The following is a 17990-nucleotide window of genomic DNA, read 5'->3' as shown; positions in this document are numbered from 1 at the left end:
TGCATGTTTCATTACAAAGAGAGCATCATTAATCAATGCTTAATTGATCACTATATTAATATATTAATCACTATATTCAGTTTTTGACAGCATTTTTTAAACAAGGCAATGTTTTCTGAACTTATATTTTTGCTATACGGCCTGCCCCTATTCCACACTGTGCAGATATTTGTATTTTCCCTCATCTATTCATCTGATTCATTAGTAGCTCTTTAATTAATTGGTCAGATACTATTTAAACAGGATTAGCTTTCCATAGGGAGGTGGGGTAATGTAATTTTACCACTGGATGTTTGTGATGTTTATGATTGATTCACACAGAGAGCAGCGATTCAATTTCCCGACTGTCTTTACCCCAGAAATGAGTCAAAAATGTCAGAACATTTCATTTAGCTGTTATTCCTTTTACCCTAACCATCTGTCTTGCTGTATTAACTGAATATGCTGTTAATAGCATTGTCATTAGCTCGACAATTGACAGCTAACAATCAGTCTTACTGCATAAACTCAAATGTTTTTTCTGCCATTTTTAACATGTAAATGTTCTGCGTTGTACACACGAGGTGGGTCAGCAACGTTACGTATCGGGTTGATTTTAGTCACAGAGAACACAAGTAACGTTAAACGCTTCGTTGAGTGTCTCCATACTTAAGAAACTCAGAACATGACAGCATTTTTACCTGCATGTCGATTAGCACAAGATTAATAGAACCTGGTGTGTTTCTGCGGCTTGTTTTATAGAAGGTAATAGCAGAACCCGTTTAAGGGGAGCCTGGCCACTTAATTTCCCATTTTACCAAAAACTTGACTGCAAAACACTAAAGGGTGCTCGCAAGCAAGCTCACAATGAACAGAGGTGAACTGAGCATTAAGCTTGTTTTTAACCATTTGTGTAGGACCTTCCTTTAAAAAAAAATAATGAACAGTAAAGAAAACTTACCACTATCTTTGCATTTTTCTACAGCAAATAATTAGTAAGTATTTGGGCATTACCAGCTAGCATTACTACTACTGAGTGCTGATTGGTCAGCGAGCGGAGCAGCTCATTGGCCGAGTGAAGCGGTCAGCACCCACTGACATCATGAACATATACGAGACAGCATTATAAAGTCCTATAACTGGAGGTAAAAAGTACTCAAGGATATAACAGCAGTGATGGAATATTATATGCTGTTCTGTGTTCAGAAAATTACTGCATTTTTTATGTATGTCTCTTAAATTTGTTCAGCTATTCAAAGTATCATAGGGCCTTCAGCATTACGTCTCAAAATCTGTCATTTAGTAAGTGATTCAAAGTGAGTTTGAACTAGAGGAATGCAACCTTACCCAATCTCAGTCTGGAAGAGATCATGTGACTCACTTTAGAAGAGGGAACAGAATGGCTTAGGTTGTAACAACATAGCACCTAGGAATAAAACCATACCACTTCTTCCACAAATGACTGAATCCTAACTTTGACCAGTAATATGATACATTCTTCTAATTTAACTTTGGAACAAAGAACAAATTAAAATGTGCACTTTGCTCCTTCCAGCAACAAAAGTTGCTATTAACACTGCTTAGTAATGGCAAAGTCATGTCTCTTTCTGGCTGTTAAGAAATTTTTCAAGTGAAAATGTATAACTCTACATGACTTGATTTGGCATGGTATTAAAATAATAACTGTCAAAAAACACAGCACCCTGAACTATATCAGAACAAACAATTTCACTGTAAATAAAAAGCTTTTATTGTTATATATATATATATATATATATATATATATATATTTTGTGTCGTCAGCCCCAGTAAAATGTTTCCTTGGAAAACAATGAAAAATATTAGTGTGTTTTTTTTGAGCCATGAAAATCAAAAATGTCCATATACAGCTGATTTACAGTGTATTTTTCACTTGTTAAATAAGATCCTATATAAATTCTCAAAGGTTCGCCTTTGTCACTTCTTTTTCTTCTTTTTGTTTTTGTTTACAGTCCCTGCGGTCCCTTTAGTAAAGTTTCCACTTTGGTTGTGGTCTCTTGACCACTCTTTCCGCAGCTGCTGCAAGAGGTCTGGTGTGAGCAGTCCTTCCTGCACCAGACGTGAGCCCAGCGAGTGCTCCATGGTTCTGTTTCCTTCTTTCACGTTAGCCTGGGATTTAGAGGCCCGAGCCCTTCTCAGTGCTAGCGAAGGGGACTGGGGCCCCAGGCCAGAGGTTTTTGATTCAGAGCCTGAGCTGGGAGACTGTGCCTCTGTGGTGCGAATAAGCCTCGTAATGTTACGCACGCCAACCTGGATTATGCCATCCAGCTCCTGCTGAATCTCCCGGACGAGGTTAGCATCGGGAAACATGTCCATGAAACGGTAGCTGGAAGGGCAAAGCAGAGAGAAAACGATTAGCCTGACTGACAAACCATATGCAAGTGATTAACCCAAAGTTCTCTAGTCAGGAACAGCCAAGAGTGAAATGAAATGAAAACAAGGCAGCAAAACATGGACAAAATATCATATTGCTATTCTACTGCTACAAATACAGCTGTGATATGCCTTGCAACATGCTATTATAAGATAGTAGATTAGATTTGTAACTTATCTTGCTTCCTTTTTTAAAAAATATATGTTCATTTAGAAAATTCAAGATTAACATTTATTAAAAGGAAAAGTGAAAATCAGAAAAATAATCTGTAGTGCGTGCATGTGACGTGTGTCTAAAGCAGCTACATAGTGAAGTTTTGTTCATTTTTGTAGTTCATATCGTGCCCTAAACCACTTCAGCAAGTATGTGCGACCTTAATTAAGACCTGGATATGGTTTGAGCGGGTAAAGAGAACGTTTGGGGATGTATTTACAGAAAGGATTTGGTGTGATACTGACTTTGTGTTTGTTAGCCTCATAAGTCCAGTGCTAAACTAAAGAAGAAACATTTGACTGATCGACTACAGCAGGGGTAAGTAGGGAAATTGTGCACTAAACCATTTCTTTAAAGATGTATCTGCATTATTCTGAATGCCACTGTGTCACAGTTAAAGACTAGCCAACGTTATTTTAATCAGCATTAATTTATGTTGTTGGATTATTGTGTGCCATAACTCATCAAAACATCTACAGAACAGTTATCAAGGAAAATCTCTGATTGGCCACACCGTGAAATAAATAATTTTGTGATTGATTAGAGACCCATTTGTATTTTGCAGCCTTTCGCGGTTGCAACGACAAATGCTGCAATAATGATCAACAAACAACATATGGTGCAGCTCCACACCAAACCAAAAACCTCCTGAGGTACAGACATTTCTCCTGTGTAAATTTCTAGTCGTTTCTTTGAACATGAATATGACTACCAATTACATACAAGCTTAAATATACTACTGTGTACTACCCATCAGCACAGTAATTCACACTAAATCAAATCAAACTTCTTTAGACACTAAATCGCAGGACTCAAAACATACCTGAGCCAGAGGTAAAGGTCCAGTACATCGTGGACAGCCTCCAAGTGGACCAGGTCCTTGATGTTTTTGGGGGCTACCAGGGGCCAGCTGATGTGTCGACACACCCAGTCAAAAGTCAATGGCTCATCTCTGCTGAACTGTCTGGCAAACTACAGACAAACATCACCATATCCTTAGGGACATCCTAAAGCGTGAGCTAGCTTAATATTTAAGCATATCAGACACACAGCCCAAAGAAAATTGCTCCTGGGAGCGATTAGGACTCAATGTGAGCAAATAAACAGTTTTACACTGAAACCATCAGTACACTGCACAGGCTTGTAAAGTAACACTGGAGGGTCTGGAGATTTTGAAAACTGGACCACCACTGTAATGTTGTTCTTCATCAGTACCTTCAGGAAGGACGTGCAAACGAAAGGCTGTTTCTTGTTGATGGGGGCGGTGCAGAAAACGTAGCGAGATCGCAGGTTCAGAGGAATGTGTTGAATCATGTCTGCTAGGAACTTGAAGTCATCGATGTTGCAGACAAAGTAAAGGCCATCAACTTGTGAGAGACTCACAAATATATCCTATGAGACAGAGGAACCAGTCAGCAAAACACACATGAACAACCTTTGCTGCCATGAGTAATACGATCCAGCGGCTCTTCAGAATACATACAATGAGGTTGGAGAGCGTGGCGTCAGGAAGATGATAGGCAAACATCTCTATCTGCTCTGCTGTGGGGTGTAGACCTGCTGTCTGTGATCAGAGAGGTGAGAGAAACCACTTTAAGTGCAACATCTCAAACTCAAAGCACTAGACTTTTCAGAAGGCCATAAAACCACTAATATGTTTAAAACCTTATACCGTTTCAGAAACAGAAAATTTTTTGCTAAATACAAATATACAAAGTGTATATACACCCTTTTTAAATAAAATAGCATTTCCCCCCAATCTCCTTTCTGAAACCACAATAACAAAACCAATAAGCAAAGGCGAAGACACCAGTGGTAACAACAGATTTGTTCTTCAGTCCATATTCCTCCTAAACAAGTCCGATACAATAGTACTACTCCACAACTTTATAGGTTTCAAATAATGAACAGTATAGAAGCTGCAAAAAATAAAAGTGAAGGTAAGAGATCCTCACCTCTATAGGGTCCACAGGCCTGCTCAGGATTTCCTTCAGCACAGGTAAATCGTCCCGATGCATGGTAGTCACCATGCCCTCCTTAAACACAGAACTGAACCGTCCTGCTCTCCCTGCGATCTGCAGGGCCTGGGAGGTGGAGATAGTGACCAGCTCTTTCTCTCCTTTCTCATTCACACTGGGCTTCACCAGTGAGTTAAAGATGATTCTTCTGATGCTCCTGATTAGGACAGATAACATGCATGTATCTTTGAGCTAGTAATTGTAGTTTTGTATGAGTTAACCACATCTCATTCAATATATAAGGCTAAATCTCAGTAAGATATAAGGAAACATTCAAAACAAAAGGTTGAAAAATTCAAGATATAAGGTCGAATCTCAAATGGCTCCCTATTCCCTATATACTGCACTGTAAGTGACTTTCACACACAAATAGTGCACTAAATGCCAAATAGGGAAACACGCACCCCATGGTTCTGACATCCAATTCACTACTTGGGTGTAGGAGCTATTTCATGACCTACATAGGGAGTAGGGAGCCATTTGAGATTCAGCCTAACAAAGCAACAGCCTGCACTGCAATGTTGTAGAGAGGAGAACATGGCCTCTTTTTCACCAGAAAGGCAAATAGTTCCCAGGGCCGAATGCTGGTACACACTCGTGACAAAGCTAAAGTATGCTTGAGGAGTCGGTTAGCATTAGCGGAGCTAAAAGGCTACAGTCCGAACACCACGGAACAGATTTAATTGTGGCTTTCTGTCCCTTCAACACCAGCCATTCGACTTCGCCTCTTCAGATTTGAGTCATTATCATCTGAAACTTACATCAGTGTGGCTTCTGTTAGTCAAACTTGAACCTGTCTGTTGGCAGGAAAAGTTGATAGCATGCTAGTTAAACTGATGCTAACCAGCTCCTCTCTCCTAGTTAGCAGTGCTGTATAACATTTAGCAATTACTGCTAGATTGATGGCTTGACATTTATTGAACAGTGGATTTAAAACTGTGCACTGCTTTTATTTGTTTGAAAACTGTAAGCGAACATTATTTTTCGGTGTCTGCAAGATTTAGAGGCACAATACAGATGCGGCGTAGAACTAATAAGTGAATTGCTATGTCACTGGTTTGTAAGCGTTCTGTGTCCATGTGGACATCCCACTAGAACGGTTACTCTCTGTACTCAGAACTGTTTTGCCCTACAGTGGAAAAAAGGCCCTATTTACCTACAGATAAAGACCTTCATGATAAATTCTTAATTTTATTTTTGTTTTTCCTTTGACAATGTAAGACAACTCAAAACCTACTAACAAGTTCAAACCCATTCCAATTGCATCCGTGGCAACAAGGATCTTACAGGGGTCGTCTGGGTCATTGAACTTTTTCGCCTGAGCCAGCTTGGTGCCTGTTGAACAAAGAGTTCATGTTACTAATTTCTAGGCAAGAGTTTGATTAAATTCCAAATATTTTGATTTTAATATCTAATGGAGTCTTACCAGGAGGCAGGCTGCCGTAAATAACAGCACATTCCAGCCCTCGGATCTCTATTTGCCTACTCACTGAGTAGATGTCATTCTTGCTGAAGCATACGATGCAGTCACCGGGCTCCAGGTTATCTAAATTCTCCACTGCTTGGTCCGAGATAGAGAACGGAGTCAGCCTCTTATAGTTATGTACCTTGAGAATTAAGGAAAATCTGTTTAAATAAGGTCAAAGTATATAAATGAAAAACATATCCGATTGATTACACCTGCAAGGCTGGAATCACTACAGATCATATGCTAGTGATAAACGCCAGTATCACATGACTATGAACAAAATCATGAAAAAGTATAGTTATGTTTGTTTTTAAGACAGTAAGTTGTCTATCATTGCAAAGAAAAAGTACAGATTCTTCACAGGTCACTCACCTCCACCTCCTCACCGGTGGTAAACATGAGTTCAGTGATAAAGCTAATGGCTGCAGCTTCTCCACACACATGGATCTCCTCAGCACACAAACCTACACACAGACAGAGTACAGGAGGAGATCAGAATGTTATATAAAATCTAAAGTTAAAGAGCTATCAAACTAAACACCACACCTCAAACAGCACAATTATTTGACTTTGCAGAGGCAGATCGCAAAAGTTGGTGGAAGACCAGCTTCACAATTCATATTCCTTTAGGAATTACTGTCATAGCAGATATACTGTACACTAGGGGTGCAGCGATTATTCAACTTAGTCGGCAAATAATTTAGTAGTCGACTAGTTGGTGATGCCATCACGCGTCTTTCTTGCGCTCACTAGGAAAGTTCTGACATTACCGCTCACTGGAGAGTTAACAACAGTGAGATGGCAGCCTCAAGAACAAAATCCTAAAAAGCGTGGGAGCCCATCCTCCATGTTGGAGAATCTGAAGAGGAAACTCATCGGCTCACCAGATGAAGAAGATTCCTCTCAGTAAGACATGCCTCGTCCCAAATCGCATACTAGCACACTAAATAGTATGTAAAAATAGCACATATACAATTAAAACAGAAGTGTGTGGTTTGGGACACGGCGATAGTCGAGCTAGTTAGCTAATGTTAATATTAAATTCCGTCCTACTTCATGTTGTAAGCTGTAACATTTTCTATTCCGAAATGCAGGTTCTCTGGAATCGTTAATGGAGTTGGAAAAGAGAAGCAAGTAACTATTATTCACAGCGACTCTGTTCAGTTTTCTTTTACAATGGTATTCATCTTCATTGTCTTCATTGTTAGTTAGCAAATGCATAAAATAACCTTAAGCTAAATTTAAAAGCTAACAGCTACATAAAAGTTATTTGGTAATGTAGTGATTCATAATCCGAACAGTCGATTATTCATTTCAGTAATCGACAGATTATTCGACTGTCAAATTAGTTATTTGTTGCAGCCCTACCATACACCTAAAGGCCTGTTACAAAACTACATATTTATGATAAAGCTGTATTTTAAGCTGGTTGTTTAACAGGTGGTGTAAAATGCCATAGACAACACTCACCCAGAAGAGCTCTAGTCCAGGCCCATCCTCTGGAGGGATCTCTGATCATCTGAATCTCATCTATAACAGCTACTTCATCTGAAAGCAATATTCACCTGTCACGGTTATGTTCCATTACAACAAAATGAAGTTAATGTAAATCACTGTGGTGGTTGAACAAATTCTCACTACTCACATGGAGTTGTGACACTGCACATCTCAATAGTACAGGCTACATGATTAGACTGTTTCCCCTCTGGATCCACAAAGGTTCTCTCCTCTCCTGTCACCAGATCACATGGTACACCCTAATCAAGAGTCACAAAGAATAAAACATGACCAATAAATTATGTTTTTAGTCAAATTTAGTCAGAGGCCCACCTAGCCACCAATGAACTACAGCAGCAGTAGCTGTCTTCTTCTCCATGTGCCCCGATGAAGAATAAGATAATATGCCTAGTAGGGGTGGGCAATATGACAATATTTTATTGTCATCATGATGTGTCACAACACACTTTTCTGAGCATATCGTGGACATCATCAGTACTTAAATAACACTGACTAACATGTTTAATTATAAAATGAGTATAATTAGGCCTGTTTGATTTAGTGAAGTGCAGTTTGTAAAACATTTATTTAAAAATGCTGTAGCTGTGGGTTTGGTATAATTATTATTTATTATTTTTATTTATTTATTTTTCAATTTTAAATGTGGCACTACAGGTTCTCTTTTGCCTGTTTCAGGTTATTAAACCACAAAAAGATTAACTACATTTTGGGATGCATATTGTGTATTGTGAAAATGTACTGAAGTATAGTGATATATTTTTGCCATATCGCTCACCCCTAGTCTCCATCAAGTACATATTATTCTACACAGCATATGTGAATCAAAATCCTGTTTTCCCTTAATGTTGTCAGTTAAATGGAAACTTCACTGATTTCACTGAATGACTTAATTGTTGCAATGTAGAGAAAGAGTGGTCTGACATGTGCACTGCAGAGAAACTAAGTGACTGACTTTTTATTTATATATATATATATATATATAGTGATAGTGGTGATGTCTACAACACAATTTTATTTACTATCCAAAATGGATAGTAAAAGGCTGATAATTGCAAAGTGGCAAATCTGAGAATGGAAAAAAAATTACTATTTTCTCTCTGCTTTCTGCTGTGCATGTGCAATAGTTTTCTGTGAGGGAGACTTTAGAGTCATTAAATGCTTCAGATGTGTGGTTCCTATCATTACAACTGTGAACAATTCTAATTCTGTAAAGCCTCTTTTACATGGGTATTTAATGATACTGAATATGAAAAAGCAGCAAAAATCTCCCCATTCTGTGTGCATGAACACTTCTGCGCAAAAGAGACACAGCATGGCCAGCAGAACAAAACGTTTGTGTGACAGTATTTTAGTACGATTAAGAAACAAATGAGCTCTGACATAATATCCAGGTATGGCACATATGAACATGTGCATCGTAGTAAATTAATGTTTATGGGCTGAATGACATACAGCCGGAACAATTAACGGTAAAAGTACCCCTGGAACGTCCCAGGTTTTAGTGTAAAAAAGGCCTTAAGTTTCTCTAGAATTATGCTTACACTCAGAAAAATATGTGGAATTCCCTTTTTTAAAAATATTATTTTGTAAAAAATATAACTTACTGCAGCATTACTCTTCTCAAAGATCTCATGGGCCAGCAGCTTGAGAGGACCACAGTAAACGCCAGACTTGGCTTCTAGGTATCTCTGGATAGCATGGTAGGTTTTACCACTGTTGGTGGGGCCTGCATGGAAAATGATTTTCCTCTGAATAGCTCTGGCCTCTGGATACCTAAAAGATTAGTTTATTACATTACTACAAAGGAAAGCTAAAGCCAGTGTTAGAATAATATCCAAAAATTTCCCCTACCAGTTGGCCGGAACACGCAAATCGCTAATTTTGCGCAAGTCATCCATGCAGTCCAACATGGGGAAGATCTGTTTGGCGTGTCTCATGAAGTATGGGAAAATATCGTCTATGTGTCCTAGAAAAGCAGGGGAAAGTAAACAGCAGTAATTCAACAGCTCATATACACATTATTGGAGCCACAAGCTCTATAAACTCTTGTGGTGTCATACTCCTCACCTGCTCCACAGCAGATATCACTGAGAATGATGTGAAGATCAGCACTAAGGATGTTCATCTCCAGAACACACTTCCTAAAACTGATGAAGGCTTGATGGAACAGACGGGCTAGAAGCAAATAAAACAACATTATTGAAGGTGGACACTAATGAGGTGACATGAATGGACTGCTATGAGCAATGATAAATCTAAGGTCACTGTTTTACTCTCCTCAGCTATATGCAAGTAGCTTTACATGGTCAGATACTGTGCACCTCCTCCAGCGTTCACAATTCTTTATCTTGGAGACGCACACCTCATGCAGTCTAGCTACACAGCTTTACGTAAAGTGCACAAGCATGATGACTCTGAAGCTTGTGTTCTCAAAGCTTGTTAAACACAATGTCAACCAAAAAGCTAAATAACAAAGTTCTGAGCTAGACCAGTGTCTCAGACAAAAAGCTTTCAACTAGGCCTGTCACAATTATTAAATACCTGCCTAATCACAATTATTTGAGATGGCTGCAACTGTTTTCCACTCAGATTTCAGAGTCATTATGCTGCAACAAACAAAATGTGAATTGTCCGCACTGGGTTGAGGCAAACAAATGTAAGAAAACAGTAAATGTCTTCATTACGTGTGTTTACGTGCACTTAATAATCCAAACACAATTGGATTTATGGATCATAATAGGACATTCCATCATTTAACACAGCAACCGAGAGATGGCAACAAAACACTTTTGGAGCGATGCTGAAATCAACTACAGGCCTGACAAAACAAAGAATTTGAACGTATAATTATATAATCATATTTTCCACTAAAGTGACTTCCTGTTTTTTTGTTGTTTTTTTTTTTAAGCCAAAAATGCTGCGACATGACAATGAGTTTTATGTTACGTTCATGTCATGTCTTATTCTATGAGTTTATTTGTGGACTGTGAAGCAGAAATGTAATATTTGCCTGACTCAGATAGATCCTGAACTTTCCCATTAACTGATTATCCAATGCATGTATACATGCTGAATGAATTACTAACAAAATCTGATTTTCTGCTGTTATCAGAGTATTAAACACATGTAAACACATTCATTGAGATGTGCCATAGGGCTTATGAAAACACAACAAAAAAAAGTCTAACTTGGTGCTCTAACATGTTTAGAAGGCAGTGCTGAATGATATTTGTTCAATTCTTAGCTATGTAGCTAATTCTAATGTTGTTAGCATATATGCTAGCGGAATGAGAGTTTTATGGTGTATATTTTCACTCTTTGCTTGACTCTACATATGATTCTGTGTAACTACAGACATTTGTGTGAGAGTGTGTGCACTCACACCCAACAGTGTACTGTAGCAATTTGATGGTACTACCAGTGTTAGCTACCTAATAAACATAGCTAGGAAGCAAGAAGGTTAATAAAGCAATTTGGTCTCTTTTGATTTGTACTTTAACAGATGCAGATAATGAATAAGAAAAGATAATTCAATCGCAATTATTTATATTTTAATTTAACTCACTTTCATGAAAAACAGATTAGAGGCTGTAAAGCCTATAAAAGTTTTTTAAGAAACTTACCATCAAGCCCCTGGTCAGCAGCAAGCTTCTGCATCTCTTTCCTTTTGTAAAATTTATTTAGTACCTTCAGAAGTTCACCTACACACACACACAAAAAAAACAGCTAATAGTAATCCAAGATGTTCAGAAGTACAGCAACACACAAAAGCAACAACACAGCCTACCTGATAAAATTCTGCATAAACTGTTTGAGGCCATGTTGCTTTCTTTCAAAAATGTTTAGAGAAATGTTTGATTATGTGTTACTTTTCAATTAAATAACAAAACATATCTGCAAAGTTTTTCTAACGTACAATCACTACATATTAATTCTGCAAGAGCTCATCTGGAGGTCCCCAAAGTCTTGTGGTCCCCATGTTTTTGTGCCTACTCTAACACACCTGACACAGCACATTAGGAGTCTGTTAATGAGTTCATCAGTTCATCCTTACGATGAAAAGCACATCTCCGGTGTATCGGGTCCCCAGGACTGTGACCCTCTCCGTGAGAGCAAACACTAAAATGCACAGGGCAGGGGATACTACAGGGCCACGGCTGGGAGCTACTTTTGCAGCTACCTGCAGCGGTGTTGCCATGAGGGGGCCAGACACACCCTGGAATGAAGCACGCCCCATTCTTCTGACCATCATTAATAAAGTATGAATTATGCTTTATGGTGAAAATCTGCCATCTGGGTAGTTATCAATCAGATATGAGAGTCTGATGACGCTGCATTTAGAGGTGGTGAGAGGCTGACTTGCTGAGGAAACAGGCGAGTGAATGTGCGTCTATCAAAAATTGGTCAGCTATAATCACTTATCATGCTTTTGATGTATTGATGTAATTTTTATTCATGTGGAAATGACAGACAGATGTGACGCATCACTTTGTGCCATTTCAACAGAGTGAAGCTTTTATTTTATTAGTTGTGTGCCACCCCAAAGGGTCTTACCTGGCCGCCCCATTCGAAAAGTTCTAGCTACGCCCCCTGGCTAGCTGTTAGCTCGAGCCCAGCTTTCCCAAATCGAGCCCCCCAGCCTCACCTTTATCCAGTGTCTGTGTCAGCTCGGCTCCCACCGCTCCGTCTCCGGCTTCGTCGTTCTTCACGGCGACCGGCACAAACAGAGAAGTGTCCGGAGCTCTCGGCGTCCTGTCTGAGGAGGAGCGGCTCAGCGGCGGAACGAAGCCCAGCAAGGAGCCGCTGCTGAGAGGAGCCGGAGGAGGAGCGACGGCGCGGCAGAGCAGCGAGCAGCACCGGCGGCGCAGCAAGTCAGCACAGCGGTTCAGCGCCATCCTGAGGGCCCCGAGTCCGGGCGCAGGACTGCCTCACAGCCGCAGAGGCGATACACAACACCAGGAAGCGCAGTCAGAAACCCTTCAGTGTAAATGTTCCATACCGGAGCCGAACAGAAACACTGAGGTCGGTCATGATCAACTACAGCGTGTACAGGACACGTGGGAGAGAGGACCCCGACACATGGGTGTCTGACTCCGTGCCTGCTGCTCTTCACTGCAGAGCCGGGAATCTGAATATTAACACGCGCAGCTTCGGAAGACATGAGGACGCATGTGCGGAAATAAGTGCGTACTGACGTAAATTGCGTTTCATTATAAACACAAATCCTTAAAGTTACCCGTTGATTTGGATGGAATGATCCAAGGACCTCTCCATGGTGAGTTCACTATTTCTGCGGCTCGGTCGTTACAACTTGTTTGGTGGTTGTTCACAGAGTACATTCGAGTGAGTTCAGAATCGCTCTCTGTTAGATAAATACTGCACTACATGGTGTGACAGCCACGTTTTAGCGCTGCAGGTCTTCTGAATTATAAATGTTCTGTCTTTGGGTTGCTGAGTAGTTAGTCGCAGCCGGTATGTGGTGAACGGCGAGGCGCTGAGGCGCTGTGAAGGCACCGCGGGCTGCCTGTTTATTAGGTACTCCCCCCACATCTTCACTCACACTCTACATTCCAACAAGTCACACGGCACCAAACTGCAGCGTGCGGTTTAAACCGGGCAGAGCGGCGTTTTTAATCGTTAGTCCTCAGTTCAGTGCTGGAATGGGCAAAAAAAGCGATCTGAGCGACTTTGAACGCGGACTGATAGTCGGAGCGAGGCGCGCGGGATCCAGCGTCTCGAAAACGGCCGACGTCCTGGGCTTTTCACGCACAACCGTCTCAAGGGTTTTCCGAGAATGGAGCGAAAAGCAGAAAACGAGCAGTAACCGGCGATCCTGCGGACGAAAACCGCTCGTGGACGAAAGAGGGGAAAGGAGGATGGCGAGAATCGTGCAGGCGAATATACGGGCCACAACAAAAGAAATCACAACCGAGTTCAACAACGGTACGCAGAAAGTGATCTCGGAGCGCACCGCGTACCGGACTCTGTGTCGGATGGGCTACAACAACCGAAGACCGCCGTCAGCGAAGAGCAAGACCGCGGGTCCGCAGGAAAAAGAGAGCTGGACCGCCGAGGACGCCGTGTGGTCGGACGAGTCCGGATCAGAGGACTGCGCTCCCGCTGGAGCGCCGCAGGACCCGGATCACCGGGATCAGGCTCAGGTGTCTCCGGGCTTTGCGGCTGGAGAATGAACCTGAGAGAAGAGACATTCAGACGGTTATTACACACAGAGAGAACTGCGAGTTTGACCAAAAATGTTCTGCTATTTATCGGTGGTCATCTAACCAGTACTGTTTCACTGTAAATGCCTTTCATGTCTGTAAAGAAGAAGAAAAAGGATGAATGAAACGAGACAGCGCGCGCATCACATAGACATATAGACTATACGGGCACATCTCGCCAGCTTCGAAGCCAGTGGACTAATTGGGAGGAATTACTTAGGTTTTTATTATTATTATTATTATTATTATTATTATTTGTATTTTAGACTGATCACTTGCATTGTTAAAATAGTCTAAATAAACAACCGTACGCAGCGTTGTTCACACCTGTCTATGAATTTATTTTTTTGAATTCCGGTAGTTTAATTGTGAATCCACCTAATGGTCTATCTGTGCTTCCTAGAGTTAGTCCACATTTTTGTGTTTTCCCTAGTCTACCCGGGCTTAAAGATGAATCATTTTTAGATCGAATCGCAATTTAAGTGCAATGTTCAAATTACAAGAGCTGCAGTTTTTAAAATTACAGCCTACATTATCAAAAACGTTGTCTTAAGTTTTCAAATTTAACCTAATAACACAGAGTTCTATAGTGCCTGTAGAGTTAGACCAATCAGAGGCACCCAAGTCTAAAACAGAAAAATAATTCCTGCGCAGTTGAGGGGAATGTGTTCCTGGAGCATATTGGAGCCCCTGATACCCACTGAAGAACATCTGGACAGCACCTGTATGTTGTTGCTGACCATGTCACGGCCACTTTTTGAAATGCCTCATTTTGTCCCCACCACTTTTTAAAACGTAATCCGTTAAAAATATTTTATACAATAGCTTGCAACAAGATTTTGTTTCAAATGTATGGTCACTAAGACCATGCAGTAAAATGTCTTTGGCCAATCCACTCCATTAAAGAGGAATTCCACCAATTTCCTGTTTGATGTGAAAGGCGCAGTCCTGGAGAAATTTAACAATTTAGTTTACAATGGTGGTGACAGGAACCAGATGTCTGAAGTTTTTAATGTGTCTAAAAGCCACCTCACAGAACCCTGTTCCATAAAGTGGCCATAATTTCATTGCCTGACATTGGCCTAAAATGTGTTTTTAAAAATCCTTTCAGGGTGGAGTTGTAGATGCAGGGTGATGTAAAGCAAAATAGTACCCAAAGAAAACTTATTTTCTCTACCACTATTTTGCCATTATCAACATTATATATAAAAACTGAGAACCTAATGGAGGTTGACTGGTTGTTCTGGTTAGCAAATAAAATGGCTGTAATTGCATTGTAGACTAGGCGACCCTCGGTTCCTATCATCACCGATTTAAAGAAATCTGTAAGAGTCTGTAAGTTTCTCTACAATGCACCATTTCACACCAAACCTGAATGGCTTGTTTTAATTTTACCTATTGAATTATGTACAAATGATACAAATCAGTGGAATTCCCCTTTAAACTTTTTTGTGAACATACTGATGTGCAGCGTTATTATTGTGAATCTGTCTCACCTTATACAAGTTCCATAGCATTTTTTCCACCTAGCCCTCATTCTTGCCCCCCCACTTTTCAAAACAAAGTTATGCCCATGATGCTGACCACGTTCAAGCCTTCATAACTACAGTTTGTCCACACTTTGATGAATGTTTCCAGCATAATAAACATGTTTTCTGAAGTGATGAATCACACTGCTTTATCTGGCAGTCAGATGGATGGTTCTGGGTTTGGCAGATGCCAGGAGAATGCACAGCGCCAACAGTAAAGTTTGGTAGAGGAGGGATAATGGTCAAGGGCTGTTTCTCAGGGTGTGGGCTCAGCCCCTTAGTTCCAGGGAAGGGTAAAGTTAATGTTACAGCATTCAAAACATTTTAGACAATTACATGCTTCCAATTTTGTGGCAACAGTTTGGTGAAGACCCTTTCATATTCCAGTATGATTGTGCTACTGTGCAAAAAGCGAGGTCCATAAAGACACGGTTTGATAAGTTTTATGTGGAGGAACTCCAGTGGCCTGCACAGAGCCCTGACCTCAACCCCACTGAACACTTTTAGGATGAATTGAATCGTCAATTGTGAGCCAGACCTTCATGTCCAACATCAGGCTGTTACCAATGGTTTTAGAGTTGGACGTCCAACAAGCTCATATTGATATGATGGGCAGGTGTCCACATACCTATGAACATATAATGTAGGTATGCTTTGCAGGGGATTCGCTTATTCATGCCCAATATAATTATTACTGCCCAACTGTTCATCAGAGGAGTGGGGCAACCAGAGGACCACCACTCACTAGATATTATTTGAGTGGTGGACAGCTCTCAGCACAGCAGTGATAATGTCATGGTAGTTGCATGTTAGTGTTCTGCACTGATACAATCGTATTGGGCACAGCAGCATTTCTAGGGATTTTCCACACTGTGAACACTTACTGGCCACTTAATTAAATACACATACTGTGTAGGTGTACACTTAGACTGTAGCTCATCTTTTTCCATGCACAATTTCTGTTAGTCATCCTTTAACCCTTTATCAGCGGTCAGTTTCTGACCACAGAACCACCGCTAGCCGGATATTATTGGTCGGCAGACTGGACTGTCCTCAACTCAGAAGTGACAAACGTGTTTCATCTAGCTTTAAGTTCTTTTTCACATTTGGCAGTTATGCACTCACTGCCCACTTTATTAGTTACACCCACTTCATATCTACACTCCATTTTTCCACACAGCACTGCAGTGACATTAATATGGTAGTGGCACAGTGGTGGGTGTTGTGTTGGTATGAGTGAATCTTTTACTAGCCACTCTATTAGACACACCTACCATGTTGGTCAAACTTGTAGATGTAAAGTCAGAGACAGTGGCTCATCTGTTGCTGCAAAAGTTGTGTCAGTCATCATCTAGTCCTTTGTCACTGGTCAGATCCTGTCTACAGGACACATTTGGCTAGATATTTTTGGTTGGTAGACTATTATCAGTCCACAAGTGACACTGAGTTGTGTCACAGTGTGTGTGTGTGTGTGTGTGTGTAGTTTAGGGTGGGCATGTCTGCATCATATAATTCCCTGTCTGAAAACAAGTCCCACTCCAGCCCTGAATCTGAAGCTATTGTCTCGTATCTGCATGATTTTATGCTCTGCTGCCAGACGATTGGCTGATCAGATAACTGCGTGAATGAGTAGGTGTACAGGTGTTCCTAATAAAGTGCCCAGTGAGTGTATATGAGGGGCCCAATAAAGATTTTAGGAGGTCTGGTTGCCATGGGCCAAAAAAAGTGGATCTGATAAAATGGACAATGCACTTCATTCACCAATAACGTTTTTTCTTAAATGTGTTCTCGAGAAAAGTCCTCAGAAAACGTCTGCATCAGATCCATGACGTTATTAAACGTCATTTTTACATCAAATTAAAGTTGTAGTGTGTAAGATTTAGGGGGATCGACTAGCAGAAATGGAATATAGTATACAGAGCCATCTTTTCATAATCACCTGTAACTATGAACTGTTGTGTTTTTTTAGCTTAGAATGAGCCCTTCATATTGACATAAGGAAAGGGTCTTCTTCCAGTGGGTGCCATGTTGTGCTGCCATGTTTATACAGCAGCCCAGAACAGACAAACCAAACTCTGGCTCCAGAGCAGGGGTGCACAACTCTGGTCCTGGAGGGCCCATGTCCAGCACAGTTTGGTGATTTACCTGCTCCAACACACCTGATTACATTCATCTGTTAATTGCCAGGTTAAATGGGTGTGCTTGAGTAGGGAAACCTCCAAACTGTGCTGGACACTGGCCCTCCAGAGTTGTGCACCCCTGCTCTAGAGAGTGCCTTTCGCATTTTTAAGTTAAAGCAGCAGCTTGAATTTGGTGGTGCAATATAGCACCAGTTGGAAGACTTGGAAAGAAGAATTGGTGATTGCTGCCAGTACTGGCTAATCATTTTCAGACGTATTATTTAGCACAAGAAAAAAGCAAGGGAGGGTGCATCCTCATAGTCAAAAAAGCAAAAACATGCAGAAGAAAAATGAAATGAAAACGAGACAGGTGGCAACAGAAAACCTGACAGCCGTAGGTTCTACTACACGCTTGAAAAAAAAGAGGGATGAGGGAGGGAGGCGTATCAAATCGGTTGCAATCTGCAACCTCACCACTAGATGCCACTAAATATTACACACTGCACCTTTA

The 17990-nt window shown here is 40.8% G+C and overlaps 1 protein-coding gene across 1 annotated transcript; it reads right to left on the bottom strand.

Annotated features, from left to right (window-relative positions):
• Positions 1 to 1758: 1758 nt before the first annotated feature.
• On the bottom strand, positions 1759 to 12668 carry supv3l1 (SUV3-like helicase). Its single transcript, XM_036574446.1, has 15 exons — positions 12255 to 12668; positions 11233 to 11310; positions 9677 to 9784; positions 9461 to 9575; positions 9214 to 9382; positions 7737 to 7848; positions 7562 to 7639; positions 6464 to 6555; positions 6050 to 6230; positions 5865 to 5958; positions 4561 to 4780; positions 4089 to 4169; positions 3821 to 3997; positions 3429 to 3577; positions 1759 to 2344 (listed from the first exon to the last, which is right to left on the bottom strand). Exons 1-15 carry the CDS (start codon positions 12502 to 12504, stop codon positions 1936 to 1938), a joined length of 2313 nt encoding a protein of 770 aa, XP_036430339.1. The 5' UTR covers positions 12505 to 12668; the 3' UTR covers positions 1759 to 1935.
• Positions 12669 to 17990: the final 5322 nt, after the last annotated feature.

The sequence above is a fragment of the Colossoma macropomum genome, unplaced genomic scaffold (genome assembly GCF_904425465.1).
Source record: "Colossoma macropomum unplaced genomic scaffold, Colossoma_macropomum, whole genome shotgun sequence".
Taxonomy (NCBI): domain Eukaryota; kingdom Metazoa; phylum Chordata; class Actinopteri; order Characiformes; family Serrasalmidae; genus Colossoma; species Colossoma macropomum.
This window is presented reverse-complemented; position numbering and strand designations above follow the sequence as displayed.